The sequence below is a fragment of the Helobdella robusta genome (assembly GCF_000326865.2).
Source record: "Helobdella robusta unplaced genomic scaffold HELROscaffold_22, whole genome shotgun sequence".
Taxonomy (NCBI): domain Eukaryota; kingdom Metazoa; phylum Annelida; class Clitellata; order Rhynchobdellida; family Glossiphoniidae; genus Helobdella; species Helobdella robusta.
In genome coordinates, this window is record NW_008704170.1 from 2,061,697 (window position 1) to 2,075,813 (window position 14,117).

General features: G+C 36.3%; 2 protein-coding genes across 2 annotated transcripts in view; one reads left to right on the forward strand and one right to left on the reverse strand.

Moving 5' to 3' along the window:
• Positions 1 to 647: 647 nt before the first annotated feature.
• On the reverse strand, positions 648 to 9,445 carry HELRODRAFT_172045 (hypothetical protein; the record flags this gene model as incomplete). Its single annotated transcript, XM_009018717.1, has 7 exons — positions 648 to 1,339; positions 1,505 to 3,883; positions 6,584 to 6,713; positions 6,962 to 7,114; positions 7,243 to 7,763; positions 8,451 to 8,481; positions 9,413 to 9,445. The coding sequence occupies 7 exons, from the start codon at positions 9,443 to 9,445 to the stop codon at positions 648 to 650; spliced, it is 3,939 nt and encodes a 1,312-aa protein (XP_009016965.1).
• Positions 9,446 to 10,915: 1,470 nt separating this feature from the next.
• The window catches only part of HELRODRAFT_191562 (hypothetical protein), a 7,735-nt gene continuing 4,533 nt past the window's right edge, over positions 10,916 to 14,117 (forward strand). The window contains exon 1 of the mRNA XM_009018718.1: positions 10,916 to 11,339. Coding sequence (XP_009016966.1) covers positions 11,177 to 11,339 — 163 coding nt within the window. The 5' untranslated portion in view covers positions 10,916 to 11,176. The remainder of the gene's footprint in view (positions 11,340 to 14,117) is intronic.

The following is a 14,117-nucleotide window of genomic DNA, read 5'->3' on the forward strand; positions in this document are numbered from 1 at the left end:
CACTTTGCTTCCTCAAGTGAAATAGTTTCCTTAAGGTTTGTTTCTACCAGGTTTATAAAATGTTTTTTATATTCATTAAGTTAAGCAGCCGGGCTAGGATGAATATAGGGACAGGTTTATGGCCAAAAGAAAACAAAAAATCTATCACGACATTAGACAAAAATTAACAAACCACAATCTAAAAAGAATACTTTAACAAAATAATAAACAAGAAGATAGACACATAACCACACAAACACTCACTCACACACGCGCGCACACAAACACACTAGAGATGGGAATCAAACCCTTTTTCAAAGTACTTAAATGATCACAAACAAAAGAATGTATATTGTTTAAACGCGGGCATTCATGCATACGAACACGAACGCACATACAAAAATATATTTATTCATTCAAAAACTTAAGAGAACATTTTTAAACAGAAATCCGGCCTAATTTCGAAATCTAACTCAATTTTGAATTTTTAAAAAATGCCTAAATTTTGACCAAAAACAAGCGCTTTACGACGTTAACATCAGTTTCTTGTAGAAATATGCAAGTTGCAAAACTGGCGACACAGCAAATGCTACTCTGTTCAGTTATCTTAAAGACGGTTCAGTCAGCTCGTAAAAGTCAGCAGTTTCAAAGTCATGGTTCGGTTTTACTTAAGCAAAATTTAGTTCAGGTTCAATTTCCATCTCTAAATCACTCATACAAGTATAGCCAAACGAACCGATATTAAAGAACTTTACAGGGCAGTTACAGTGAATGGAAGTAACGTGCTGCACAATCTTATTCCTGAGCATAGCTCCAAATGGACAATAAGCACATTTCCACTGCATAGCAGCTGAATTGACTCTTGTCTTATTGCTCGTGTACGATTTATTTTCCATTGTCTTGTAAAAATTGTTTGACACTTCTTTGTTGTTGTCACCGTCATCAAGACCACCATCGTCTTCGTTCTCATCATCGTACATGCAGCAGTTTGCAATAACAGAATTGATAGTGTCATCGTAACTCGAGTTAATATCAATGGCCAGTTTAGAACTGCCGTCTGTGCTACAGCTATCATTGACAGTTTTGTTAGGGCTGTTGTTAGCATTCAAATTAGGGATGCACTTCTCTGAGTTTTCCTCATCTTCAGCCAGGTCAATGCGTAGGAGAGGAGGCGACATGCGACTGTTACTATCATCAGTTGTTGAGGATGATAATGTCGTCATTGTTTCATCAGGCAGATCAATCGGGTTGTCACTGTTTGACGTTGTAATTGTTGCAGTTGTGGCTGTCGATGCAGCTGCCGTTGTCGACGTTGCTGCTGGCGAAGCTGATGTCTTTCGTCGTTTCGGCGGGTGAATTTCTAGATAAGGAAGAGTTCAAATTAACATTTATAATCTAATTTTGAATAAATATTCGACATAAAAACCAAAATTGAAAGTCTTTTATAACTGTTTCAGCACATTTTAAAAAATTACAAAAGTATTAATTCACCGGGAGATGAAAAACAAAATGAAAAAAACAAAACCTTCAAAAAGTTTAGTTGGATCATCTGTAGAATCCTCCTTCCTACTCCTCAAACTTCGATGCTGTTGCTGATCGGATTGTTGATCATTGTTGCTGTTGCTGTGGTTACCGGCGATGGAAGTTTTTTTAGACCTCCTACAGTTACGTTTTGCACTTTTAGCCACAGGCTCCAACAGTTTAGAATCACTTTCTTTACTCAGAGTATCGTTAGCCCCAGTAGCAGTAGTAGTATTAGTGGTGATGGATGAAGTAGTAAGAGCTTCAGCCGAATTTGAATCTTTAGTAGTAATGATGTTAGCATTAATAGCATTACCAGAGCTGACAATATCAGTAGAAGGTGTTGCACAAGTTGTAGAAAAAATACTTCCTCCATTAATGTCAGAATCAGTATTTTTAGCAACACCACCAGCAGCATTGTCTGGGGTTTCACTAATTTTTGCACTGACAGTAGGGACGTGAGTAATTCTTCGCCTTGTGACCACTAACTTTGAATTAACATGCTCCTTTTTCAGATGCTGTATGATCTGACTCCTGTCTATGGATTGAGCAGAGCAATAATAGCAGCCCCAGAGACATCCTCCAGAATCTTGTGCAGAAGCAGTAGCGGTTGTTGTAATAGTAGCTGTAGTAGCAGCAGAAGTCAATGTTAATGTTGCCGAGGTAGGCAACAATGATGGTGATGCTGTTGTTGATTGCTGCGCGGTTAAATGCTGCATTGTGTTGTTGTCCGTTGACATGATGGTAGAACAAGCGGTAGATGTGTTCAGATTTCTTGGTGAACCAACGCCAGCGGTAACATTTAAGATGCTATTTCTACTGCAACTGCTGCCAATGTTACTATTTGCACTGTTGCTGTCGTTGGGCTTGCCTGCAGTATTAAATACACCCGGATTGAAAGCAATCCTTTTCAGCTGTATGGGCTGTGATGGATGAGCGTGCACGACGTGGTTGACAACTGTGGCTTGAATGGAGGTGGCGAATTCGCAGTAGAAACAACTCCACTTTACATTGGGTACTGCTGTGCTAGGAGATGAGATCAACTTGCTGATGGATGTTGTTGTCATTGTTTCGGGTTTGTTGTTGTTGTTGTAAGATGTTGTTGTTGATGTTGCCAGGCTCTGAGTTGTTGATGTAAATGATGATTTATCATGAATTTTAGAATGAGACTCGATGCTCTCTTTTGAAAAGGTAGCAAACTGACAAATGTTGCACTGATATTTAAAAATGTTTGTGGATGTTAGTAAGCTAGCCAGTGAGACAGAATGTATCATTGTTGTTGCAGCAGTAGCAGTTGTTGTTGTTGCAGCAGTAGAAGCAACAACAATAACGTTCTCTTTTGCCTTAGAGGAATCTCTGCTATCATTGCTAGCTTGACTGATGAACTCATCTTTATTCTTTTTACTACTTTTCCTTCTCTTGCTACTACTGCTAGACTCTTCCCATTCATAATCATTATCATCCACGTCAACATTATTACCGTTATCATCACTGAAATCGTAATCTCTGCATTGTTTGCTTTTAGTAGCAGCTCTTCTCGGTCTGCTTGACCTGGTTTTAGTAGCTGCTGCATCTGTGACCCGATTCTCATTGCTGCTATTGCCTGAGAGTGCTTTCATTTTGTCCATTTCAATGTCGGTGGAGTCAGAGGCATTGCTATTTTTAGATGCTGATCTGCCGTTGTCAGTTTTGCTCGGTGCCAAGGATTTTGAATTTTTTTGAAGTTGTTTATCTTTAGCTTCGACATCATCTTGTTGCCCAGTGTTGCTGTCTCCATTGGCAACATCCCTATTAGAGTTTTTATCCACGTTGTTTCTAGCACTGTTTGAATTGTTATCATCGTCATTGTTCATGTTAATGTTGTTGGATTCTCCACCATCATTAACGTTGCCACCAGCATCACCATCCTCACGTTGCTGTGGTTGCTGCTGCTGCTGCTGAACTGCTTGATTGCTGCTGCTGTTGCTCTGATTGGGCAGCCACAACCTTTGGGATATAGTTGGTGCTTTCAATGAGTGCACAACACGCGATGATGACGACGATGAAGATGATGACAGTGACGATGATGAAACAACTGCTACAGCTGCTACTGATGATGATGATGAGGAGGATGATGATGATAACGACGGCATAAAAGTGAAAACAGTTCTAGTGCCAGAAACAGAAGCAACTAAACGATTTGACGACGGTTGCAACAGCGAGTATGCTCCAGAAGACGATGAGAATGATGATGATGGTTGGATTAGCAATGACGATGACGATGAAGTCTGTGGGATCAATGACGAAGACGATGATGTCGGAAAGAATGATGACGACGATGAGGCAGCCATCATTGAATAACTTTCAATCATTTTGTCTAATTCGATGTATCCAGCCAACTCCTCTGTTGATGTGTAACATTATTAATTAAAAACTATTACATTACATTACATTTATAAAGCAATTATAAATATAAAATTTCTCCTTTTATTATCTATGTGCTTTCATGCAAACAACAACACACGTTTAGACGACATTTTTTTCCCCGAGATCGGGGGTTGCCGTTTGGCTACCTATGATGAAACCGAAATACCCCTCGACGCCATCCACATCTGTCACTCGCCTCAGTATCACGCAACCCCGCTTTCACCCTGTCCTTCTCCACCTGCTCTCTCCATCCCAATCGCGGACGACCCCTTCCTACCACTCCTTCAACCTCGAACTCCAACGCTCGCCTAATCCCGACCCTTTCATCCCTTCTCAACACATGTCCATACCACCGCAATCTCGATCTCCTTATCAATGTCACAATGTCCTCATCAGTCCCATCATTGACATCAGCTCTGTACTACTCCTCCTATCCTTCACTTTAACCCCACACATCATCCTCACCATAGCTCTTTCAGCCCTCTGCAGTACACTTTCCTCCTCTCTCCTCAACACCCAAGTTTCACCACCATATACCATCGCTGCTCTCACACATGCTTTATATACCCTCCCTTTCATCTTCACTGACCATTTCTTTCCACACAATACCCCACCCAGTTCCCTAAATTTCATCCATCTTACACGAACTCTAGCCGTAACTGCGCTCAAACATCCTCCATCCGCGTTCAGCTTATCCCCTAAGTAAACAAAGCTTTCCACTCTTTCAATACCACCACTCAACCCCGTCCTTGCGTCCGTCCTATTAATCACACCATGAACACATTTCTTACATTTGAATGTGCCTTCCACCTTTTTCAGTGCCCCCCTCACACCACTACATCTCTTATGCACCCATTTCTGACATCCTATACACAATACCGAGTTAGCCTTCACTCTCCTGTCACATACCCCACAGTGGTCTATTTTACTTATCACTCGCTCCCACCTTTCCCACTCACCATTACCTTCGTCTTACCAATATTAACTTTTAACCCTTTCTTTTCGATAACACTTTTCCATCTGTCGAATTTTAACTGCAATTCTTCCATGCTATCAGCCATCAAGACTAAATCATCTGCATACAAAATCTCAAATAACAACCCCTCCATTATGTTTCCACACACAACATCCATCACAATTGCAAACAGAAACGGTGATAACACTGATCCTTGATGCACTCCTACCTTAACACTAAAAGCGTCCGACATCCCCCTTCCAACCCTCACTTTTGTCTTGGCCCCTTCATACAGCTGCATCACAGCTTTAACAAGTCTCTCATTCACTCCTTTCTTCCTCAACGCCCATTCAATGACCTTCCTCGGTACTCGATCAAAAGCCTTTTCTAGATCCACAAAACACATGTACAATCTTCGTTTCTTCTTTCTATAATTCTCCTACAACATTCTCACCATGAACAACGCATCCACCGTTCCCCTACCAGGCATAAACCCACACTGCATTTCATTAACTGTCACCATATTTCTCAACCACCTCTCAAGCACCCTCTCCACTACCTTCAATCCGTGCTCTAGCAATTTCACACCCCTATATGACCCACAATCTCTCACATCCCCTTTGCCCTTATACAACGGCACCAACACACTGTGTCGCCAATCCTCAGGTATACCTTCATCATCAAACATACTGTTAGCAATTCTCATCATAACTTCAATTCCTATCACCCCACTCGCTTTTATATGTTCTGCCGCCACTTCCGAAACCCCTGTCGCCTTACCTAGTTTCATTTCTCTAACTGCTTTCTCTACATCCTCCATCGTCACCTTCTCTATAGGTCCGTGTGTGACCGCGGATTCCACATCTCCATCCCACTCATTCTCTTCATTCATCAACCTTTCCATATGAGCTTTCCACACCTGAGCTTTTTCCTCCTCATCTATGCACAACTTGCCAGATCGATCCCAAACACATCCATTCCCTATAACATCTTTCCTATCCCTCATTGACTGCTTTGCTACTTTGAACATTTTCCTCGAACTCACATCAAATTCCATTTCCTTCATTAACCTATCTGATGCTTTCATCATTGCAGTTGCCACTGCCTGTTTGGCAACCTTCTTAGCCTTCCTATACTCAAACTCCGCTTCCTCCGTCATGTCCTTTCTCCATACCCTAAACCTCTCCTTCTTGACCTTCAAAACCCTTCTTATATCTTCATCCCACCACCACATCTCACCATGCCTACACTTTCCTTTCGTCCATCCACATACTTTATCTGCCGTAGCCAACACACAGTCCCTGTATCTCTCCCAAACATCTCCATCCTTACCACTCTCCCAATTTTCAGCCACCTTCACTTCAAATGCCTTCCTCACCTCTGCATCCTGCAACTTCCATGTCTTTCTCTTTGCCACAAACTTATCCTTCTTCCTCCTCCTCCCCATTTCTTTTGATGTCACATCCATCACAACCATATTATGCTGCAGCATACCAGGTATCGCCTTCACATTCTTCACATACTTACTATGTTTGGCCCTTACCAATATATAGTCTATCATCGACCTATGCATGTGCTTTCATGCATGTTGTAAAATTTTCAACCTCTGACAGAGAAATCATTTTAAAGAATAAAACTATACAAAACATAATAATTATAATAACAAAATTAATTGTAATTAATAATTATGTTTAACAGTGAATAAAATAACACAAAAGAGACCGGAAGATTGTGGATGCAGTTCCTTCTTATGCCTCAAGACGTCGAATCTGCTGTAGGCCCTGAAACTGCAGTAGTTGCACGAGAATGAATGCGTGGCTTTGTGGGTCTCATAAACTGACTGGTCTGCCACCTGGTGGGGAGTTTTTTCTACTTATAACAACAATTAAAAACACAACCACATAAGCTAAAAAGGCATTTTTTTAAAATTATAAATGACAAATAATTAAAACTAGCCTAGGGAACAAATCACAAAAGCAAAATCCTCTCAATCAGACAAAACTTTGATCCATTTTAAAAATAACATTTATCCGGAAAAAATAGGCCAAAGTATAGTAAAAAAAGAGAGCATCAAAGACACCGAAGAATCAAGCAACAAACCTTGAACTGACAGAAATTACAAAGAAACTCTTTGACAGTTTTAACAGTTCCATCAGCATCAATGGACCTGCTTGCAAACATGATCTCTGTAGGAGCCGTGATTGGTCGGTTTGGCAACAGGTGAAAGGAGTTAGGGTTCAATTCTCCATGTTGCTATTTTTTCAGGTTGGTCGGTTAGAAGATTTATTATTATTTAATGTTTACTAATTAATTTTTTAAATGTTGTAGATTACAAAAATTTTATATAAAAAAAGATGTCATAAAGAAGAAGTGAGACTAACAAGTACAGTCATTCCTGAACTGTTAGGGACACGATGTTGGCTGACGCAAAGAACATTCTGCTGCTGCTGAGTCATTTTATGCTGCTGCTGCTGTTGTTGCTGCTGGGCCACGACAAATGACGACAACCTGGGTCCGGATGTGGAAACAATGGCCTGTATCGATGAAGGGTTACCTCTCACTCTGCTGATTTGGTTGGATTCGATAATGGAATGACCGGTATTTCCCGAGTACGGAATTTTTCTGACGGTGGTCTGAGAGTTGGATGAGCTACTCAAAAGAACCGACTGCCCCCCAGAACGATTGTTGATGAAGTAAAACGTTCTAGGAGGTTGCTGTTGTTGCTGGCTACTGACTGCGACAACAAACCCTCCCTGACTTGTCTGTACGATTGGTCTGGGCATAATTGATTTAGGAGCCATGATTCTCGGAGATAGTTGTGGGGCAATGATGATAGGGGTGCCCGTGGTCTCATTTTGAGAAAGGGAGGTCTGATCAAAAGGTCTGGAAACTATATGACTATCTGTGTGGTTTTAAATTTAAGATTGATTAATTTAAAAATTTCACATTTTATATTTAAAATTAAATCAACTGATGTAGAAAAGTTATTAGTGGCATTAAATTTTGAAATCTACCTGAAAAATTTAATAAATCTTCAGGTTCTGATTTAATCTGATCCAAGTCTATCAGATCTGAAATTATCAAATGTACCAATCAGAGAATTAGATAAAATATAATTATACAAAATTATATTTATAATTGTATAAAATTTAACATAAAATACAAATTATAAAAATTCAATAAAATTTAATTCTTCAAGTGGTTTATCACAAATAAGATAATCTAAATTTAAAAATAATTACCAGAATTATCTGTCTTGTTTGATTTTACTCTTGTCATTCTTCATAAATCTATGAATTTGTAAGGAAAATTTTCAATTTGATATGCTGTCAGTCTGGCTGTTAATAAGAAAGTTAATTATATCATTGAAAATTATACACAAGAAAACCTTTCAAGTTTTGACAAAATTTAAAAAAGCAGAAAAAATTATTCTATACCATAACATCTTTATTCCTATACCATTAATGATTAATATAACAGTACAGTTCCATTTATTAATAATGTTTCAACTTGCTTAGTACTTAACTTTAAGACATGAAAATGAAATATTTGCTTTTTTATTATTAGTTTTGTATAATTTTCAACTGACTGCTGAACTTAGCTCCATAGTTTACAAATTTCTAGAAAATGCACCATGCATATATTTAGTTTAATACATTTTAATTATTAATTTTAAATATTAAATGAACATTTTTGAGCTATGAAATGGAGAATAACTTGTTGAACAATTTGAATACTGGTCTATTTGTTTACTAATTAAATTAATGCAAATGAACTGTGATATGAATGATATGCAGAACCCATCTCTATCTAACAATCAATCAAATACACATGCCTCCACACTCTAATCTGTAGAGTCTACAGATTACCAATACACACAAACTAGGAATGGCAGAATAGCACCAGTTAACTGTGCTCTAATACTAATATTTCAGAAAGCACGTTTGCATTGCAATACCAAACATCACCAACAACCTTGGTGATGTTTTAATTTTAAGTTAAAGTTAAAAGCTAAACCTAAAATAAAAAGCAAGTTAATCCCGTAAAATTAATAATTTTAATTTTAAATAGCACACACGCACCAACACACACACGCACGATGATTTTTTGAATGGATATTTGTCATTTATTCCGAAATATTAGCAAATATTATCAGACGCGTTGGATTAATTTTCCTTGTTTACAAATAAAATAGACGCATTCAACGGGACAATGAGAAAAACGGTTTTTTGAAAGAGGCAAGTCGCTAACTTTATCTAATATTTAAATTTTAGTGTTTAAATAATAAAAATTATTAATTAAACAAATAAATAGTTAATTATTCAAAACGTACCTCTACTAATTTGCTCTGCCGGTCTCAAGGAAATTATTGAAAAAACGATTTTCGAGACACCATTTCACATTAAGAAGGGGAAAAACAATAACATAATAGAGCATTACATTAAAAACAACGGAAGTCGGCGAACAAAGAATCAAAACTAACGCGAATCTTTGGAACGCATCACGTGACAATTAGATGGCCGATTGATGACAATTTGCGTCAATTTTAACCTTTTTTGACTTATGGTAGCATGCTGTGGTCATGATTTTGTGCCTAGAATCATTTCTCAAGATGTTGGCACAGTGGCATATTTATATTGAACGATTAACATTGCACGTTAAGGCAAGCCAAACATGCAACATTGTACAGTGAGTACATGATGATGCGCTGCATCAAAACAAAATGCCGCACGTGTAAGAAAGCACAAGATTGAACACACCACATGTGTATAACATCTATACACGCCTTAGTTTTGAAAATGAAAATGTTAGTAGCAATGCAATAATAAGCACAATACTTAAAGAGTTCGCATACTTATATCTACACTTACATTACTTACACTCATACGGATACGCGCGCACATACACACGTACATAAGCTTCAATATAAGCACATACGTGATGATCATGAACCAGCAACACATCAAAAGAACCGACCTTGACATTACAGAAATTCTCAATTTAATTTCATTGCTATGATATCGACCGTGACGATGATGTTAATTATGACCCAACTATACAAAATTCTTAATTATTTAATTAATTAATTAGCGACATCGATGATGGTCATGATGCTACAAGAGCATTGCCGTATACTGATGATGATTCTACAGAAACATCTCAATGATAAATGAACGAGCAAACGAATAAAGAAAGGAATAAATAAATAAATGAGAGAATGAAAAAGTGAGTAATGAATATATATATATATATATATATATCAGCAATAACATTCGATTTTCTGATAACGGTAGCCCCTGCAACTGTAACATTCAAAATTTGCACCTAGCTAGCGGCTTGCAATCATTCCCCAGATGCAAATGTATGTTCATTTAAACCATAAATGTCTCATCTAATACATCAAGATGTCTATGATTTACACATAAGCATCAAGTTTTTTCAAGCGTGTCAAGTCGGGCTGTATGTACGTGTGTGTGTGAGTGTGTGTGTGTGTGTGTGTGTGTGTGTGTGTGTGGTGTGTTGTGTGGTGTGTGTGTTATGTTTGTGTGTAATTTATGTACGTCCTTATGAATGAACGAACGAACGAATGAATGAATAACGTTAATCACATATTAAATTAAGAAAAACCAAAAATTTAAAAAAAAGAAAAAACACACTGCAACTACTACTGCAACTACACTACTACTGCTACTACTATTACTACTGCTACTACTATTACTACTACTTCAACTGCTACCACTTCTACTACAATTACTACGACTACTACTACTACTACTAATACTACTAATACTACTACTACAGACAAAAATACTAATAATACATGTAACAAGCAAATAAAAGCAGAAAATAATTTACTTTTATATACTGATAAAAAAATCATTACCTACACGTGTATATATATATATTAAAAAATATATTGTAAATAACAATTAACCTCTAAATTCTAATCCCTATACCATTGAATTATCATAACACCTGAAATCGAGTTGTAAACATCTTGCTAATTTCAAGACAACTTTTTTTCATAGCAAAATCTTCTTTTCCATTCGTTTCGATTGTTGATTGAATTGAAGTTGGAGTTAGGGATTTATTGAAGTTAGGGACACAACAGTAAGGTTTGTTTTACTTTAAATTACTATTTAAGATTTCATTTTATCAATTAAACATTTTTTAATATATATAATATAAAATAAGGAAGCTCAGATGTTTAGTTCTGCTGTGATGATTGACTTGTGACATTTTGATTTTTATTTCATTTTTGTAATTTTCAAAAATTGAAATATACAAGAAGTAACAAAACTTTAGACACCGATTATGAGCTACTACCCGATCGGTCAAGCTGTTCCACCTCCAAGTGGCGGATCTGGAGGCTGGGGTGGCCAGCAGGGTGGAGCTGGAGGATGGGGACCACCTCCAAATGCCGGAGCAGGCTGGAACCAACCGACCGGTGCATGGGCAGCTCCATCTGGATATGGAGGTTAGTTTAGTTGGGGCTTTTTATGTTTTTTTTAAATTAAATTAAATTTAAAGGTCTTTTTTACACCCATTTTGATGAGCTTTTGTTTTTATGTCAGACTTTATATCTTATTTTCAACTGTATTCATTAATCTAGGAGAAGAAATAGTGTGTATTTATAATTGCTGTGTTTGTGTATGCGTAGTTTACAGTTTACCTCCTGTATGTGTATTGGATAGTATATTAATACTTTATTTGGTTGGCCGTTTTTGGGTTTTTATTTTAGCATGTTTGTGTTTTAGAAATGCTCATTTTTAGTTTTTAACATGCAATTTATTCAGTTCACCTCTAATGTCTGCTGATTATTTTTTTCAACATTTTCACACCTTACTAAGCTAATAACTAATACATTTGCTTTTATTTTCACCTTTTTGCTTGCTAAAATTCAATGTTGTTTGATGAAAAGGAGGAGGAAACTACCCCCAGGGAAACATGGCAGGTGGTGCCTATCCTCCAAGTTATGCATCACAATTTCCTAACCGACCATCGGCACCATCAACATCAAATGATCAATGGCAGCCAGGAATGAATCGAAGATCACCATACCCCACCCCATCTGCACTTGATCCATCTTTCTCCCAGCCTGGTGCTTACCCACCAAATGTTCCATATCAGCCACCATCATCTGGGGCATATCCACTTTGCCCTCCATCAGATTTTGGTGGTTTAAACCCTAATCCACCACCATATGGTTTTTCTGGAAATCCCTGCCCACCTAACATGCCAGGAGGGGGATGCTACCCTCCAGGGTCTTCCATGTACCCCCCTGGTCCATCTCCTTATCCACCCGGGCCTTCAAACTTTGGAATGGGTAATCCAGATCCCAATCTACCTCGTGGTGTATCTGGATTTAATCCTTTTACAGGTATTTGAATGGAAAGAGGAATTAATATAGATTTACAAGATTAAGCTGATGATGATGATGTTGGTGGTGATGATAATGATGACGTTATTGATGATAATATAGATGTTTCTGTCAGTTGTGATGACGATGATGATAATGATTTTATGCTGAGAACTATGTAAATGACGTCATAGTTGTTGATGACGACGACGACGATGATGATAAAACTAAGAGACACATGGATTCTGTTGGCTGGCATTGTATATGTAACAAAATTTAACAATCACTCTACTTATTTCTTTCAAGGTTTAGTTGTTTTAATATTCTGCATTTTACTTATTATTGCTTTTGTTTATTTATCTGGTTTTATTATTATTATTATTGTTATTATTATTGTTGTTGTTATTTACATTTGGTCATTATATTATTACTATTGCCTTACTGCGAATTTTATTTTAATGTAAAGGAAATCAGTATGATCTGATACCTTACGCTTTAATAATTTTATCTTATATACATATATATATATATATATATATATAGAATATATATAGAATATATATATATATAATATATATGTATATGTACAAATAGATTATCTTGATGTATTTTTTTATAATATGGGTATGGTTGGTTGGTTGATTTGCTGGTTGGCTAGTTGGTTGATTTTCAGGTTGGTTGATTGAATAATTAATTAATTGACTAATTGGTTATTTGAGTGACTGATTGTTTTTGATTGACTGGGTGAATTAAATTTAACTTTGAACCGCGTTTTTTTCTTCACTTTAATAAATTATTTCATTGCAAACATTTGTTTTTAATTTCATATAATAAAGATAACTACAATAATAATAATTTTAATTATTATTAATAATGAATAATAATACCGTGAGAGAGAATTCATATTTACTTATGACAATCCCTGGCACCCATAATTAGTTTTTTAACTAATAGTTTATCTGGCAGAGTGTATGTATGTATGTATGTATGTATGTATGTATGTATGTATGTATGTATGTATGTATGTATGTATGTATGTATGTATGTATGTATGTATGTATGTATGTATGAATGTATGTATGTATGTATGTATGTATGTATAACAAACAGCTGCAATATATATATATATATATATATATATATATATATACACTTACATTTATAAAAATGATTATTGTGACATCATTAATATTAATACGGAGTTGATATATAGATAGATGAATAGATATTTAAAAGGCTCTTATAAGCATTGATTATGTTGATACATGTGTATGTATGTATGCATGTATGTATTTATGTATGTGTTTATTTATATATATATATATATATATATATATATATATATACCTTTGCTTCTTGCAATGCAAGCTGTTTATTGAAAGAGTAGTAACTTGTTTGTTGTTGTTTTTGATGTTGTTGTTGATGTTGTTGTTTGATTATGTGTGTTTCTGTTGAAAGAATATTTGTTATATGCATTTAGAGTCTTTGATTATTGTTTGTTTCCATATTACCTCTAGCATAACAGACTGTAATTGTTATTCTTCTTGTTTTTCTTTTTCTCATTATTATTATTATTATTATTATTAAGTAGTTTCTCTAAACTGGCTGTATGATGAGTTTGAACAGTGCATATTTATTTAGGCAGGCAATGTTGTTTTCTTTCTAATTGTTAGTTGCATGTCTGTTAGTCTGAATGTATGTATGCACGCATGTATGTATGCATGCTTGTATGTATGTATGTATGCATGCTTGTATGTATGTATGTATGCATGCTTGTATGTATGTGTGCATGCTTGTATGTATGTATGCATGCTTGTATGTATGTATTTATGCATGTTTGTATGTATCTTTGCTTGTTTGGACATGTACGTTCGTACACATGTATAGCTTTGTAGT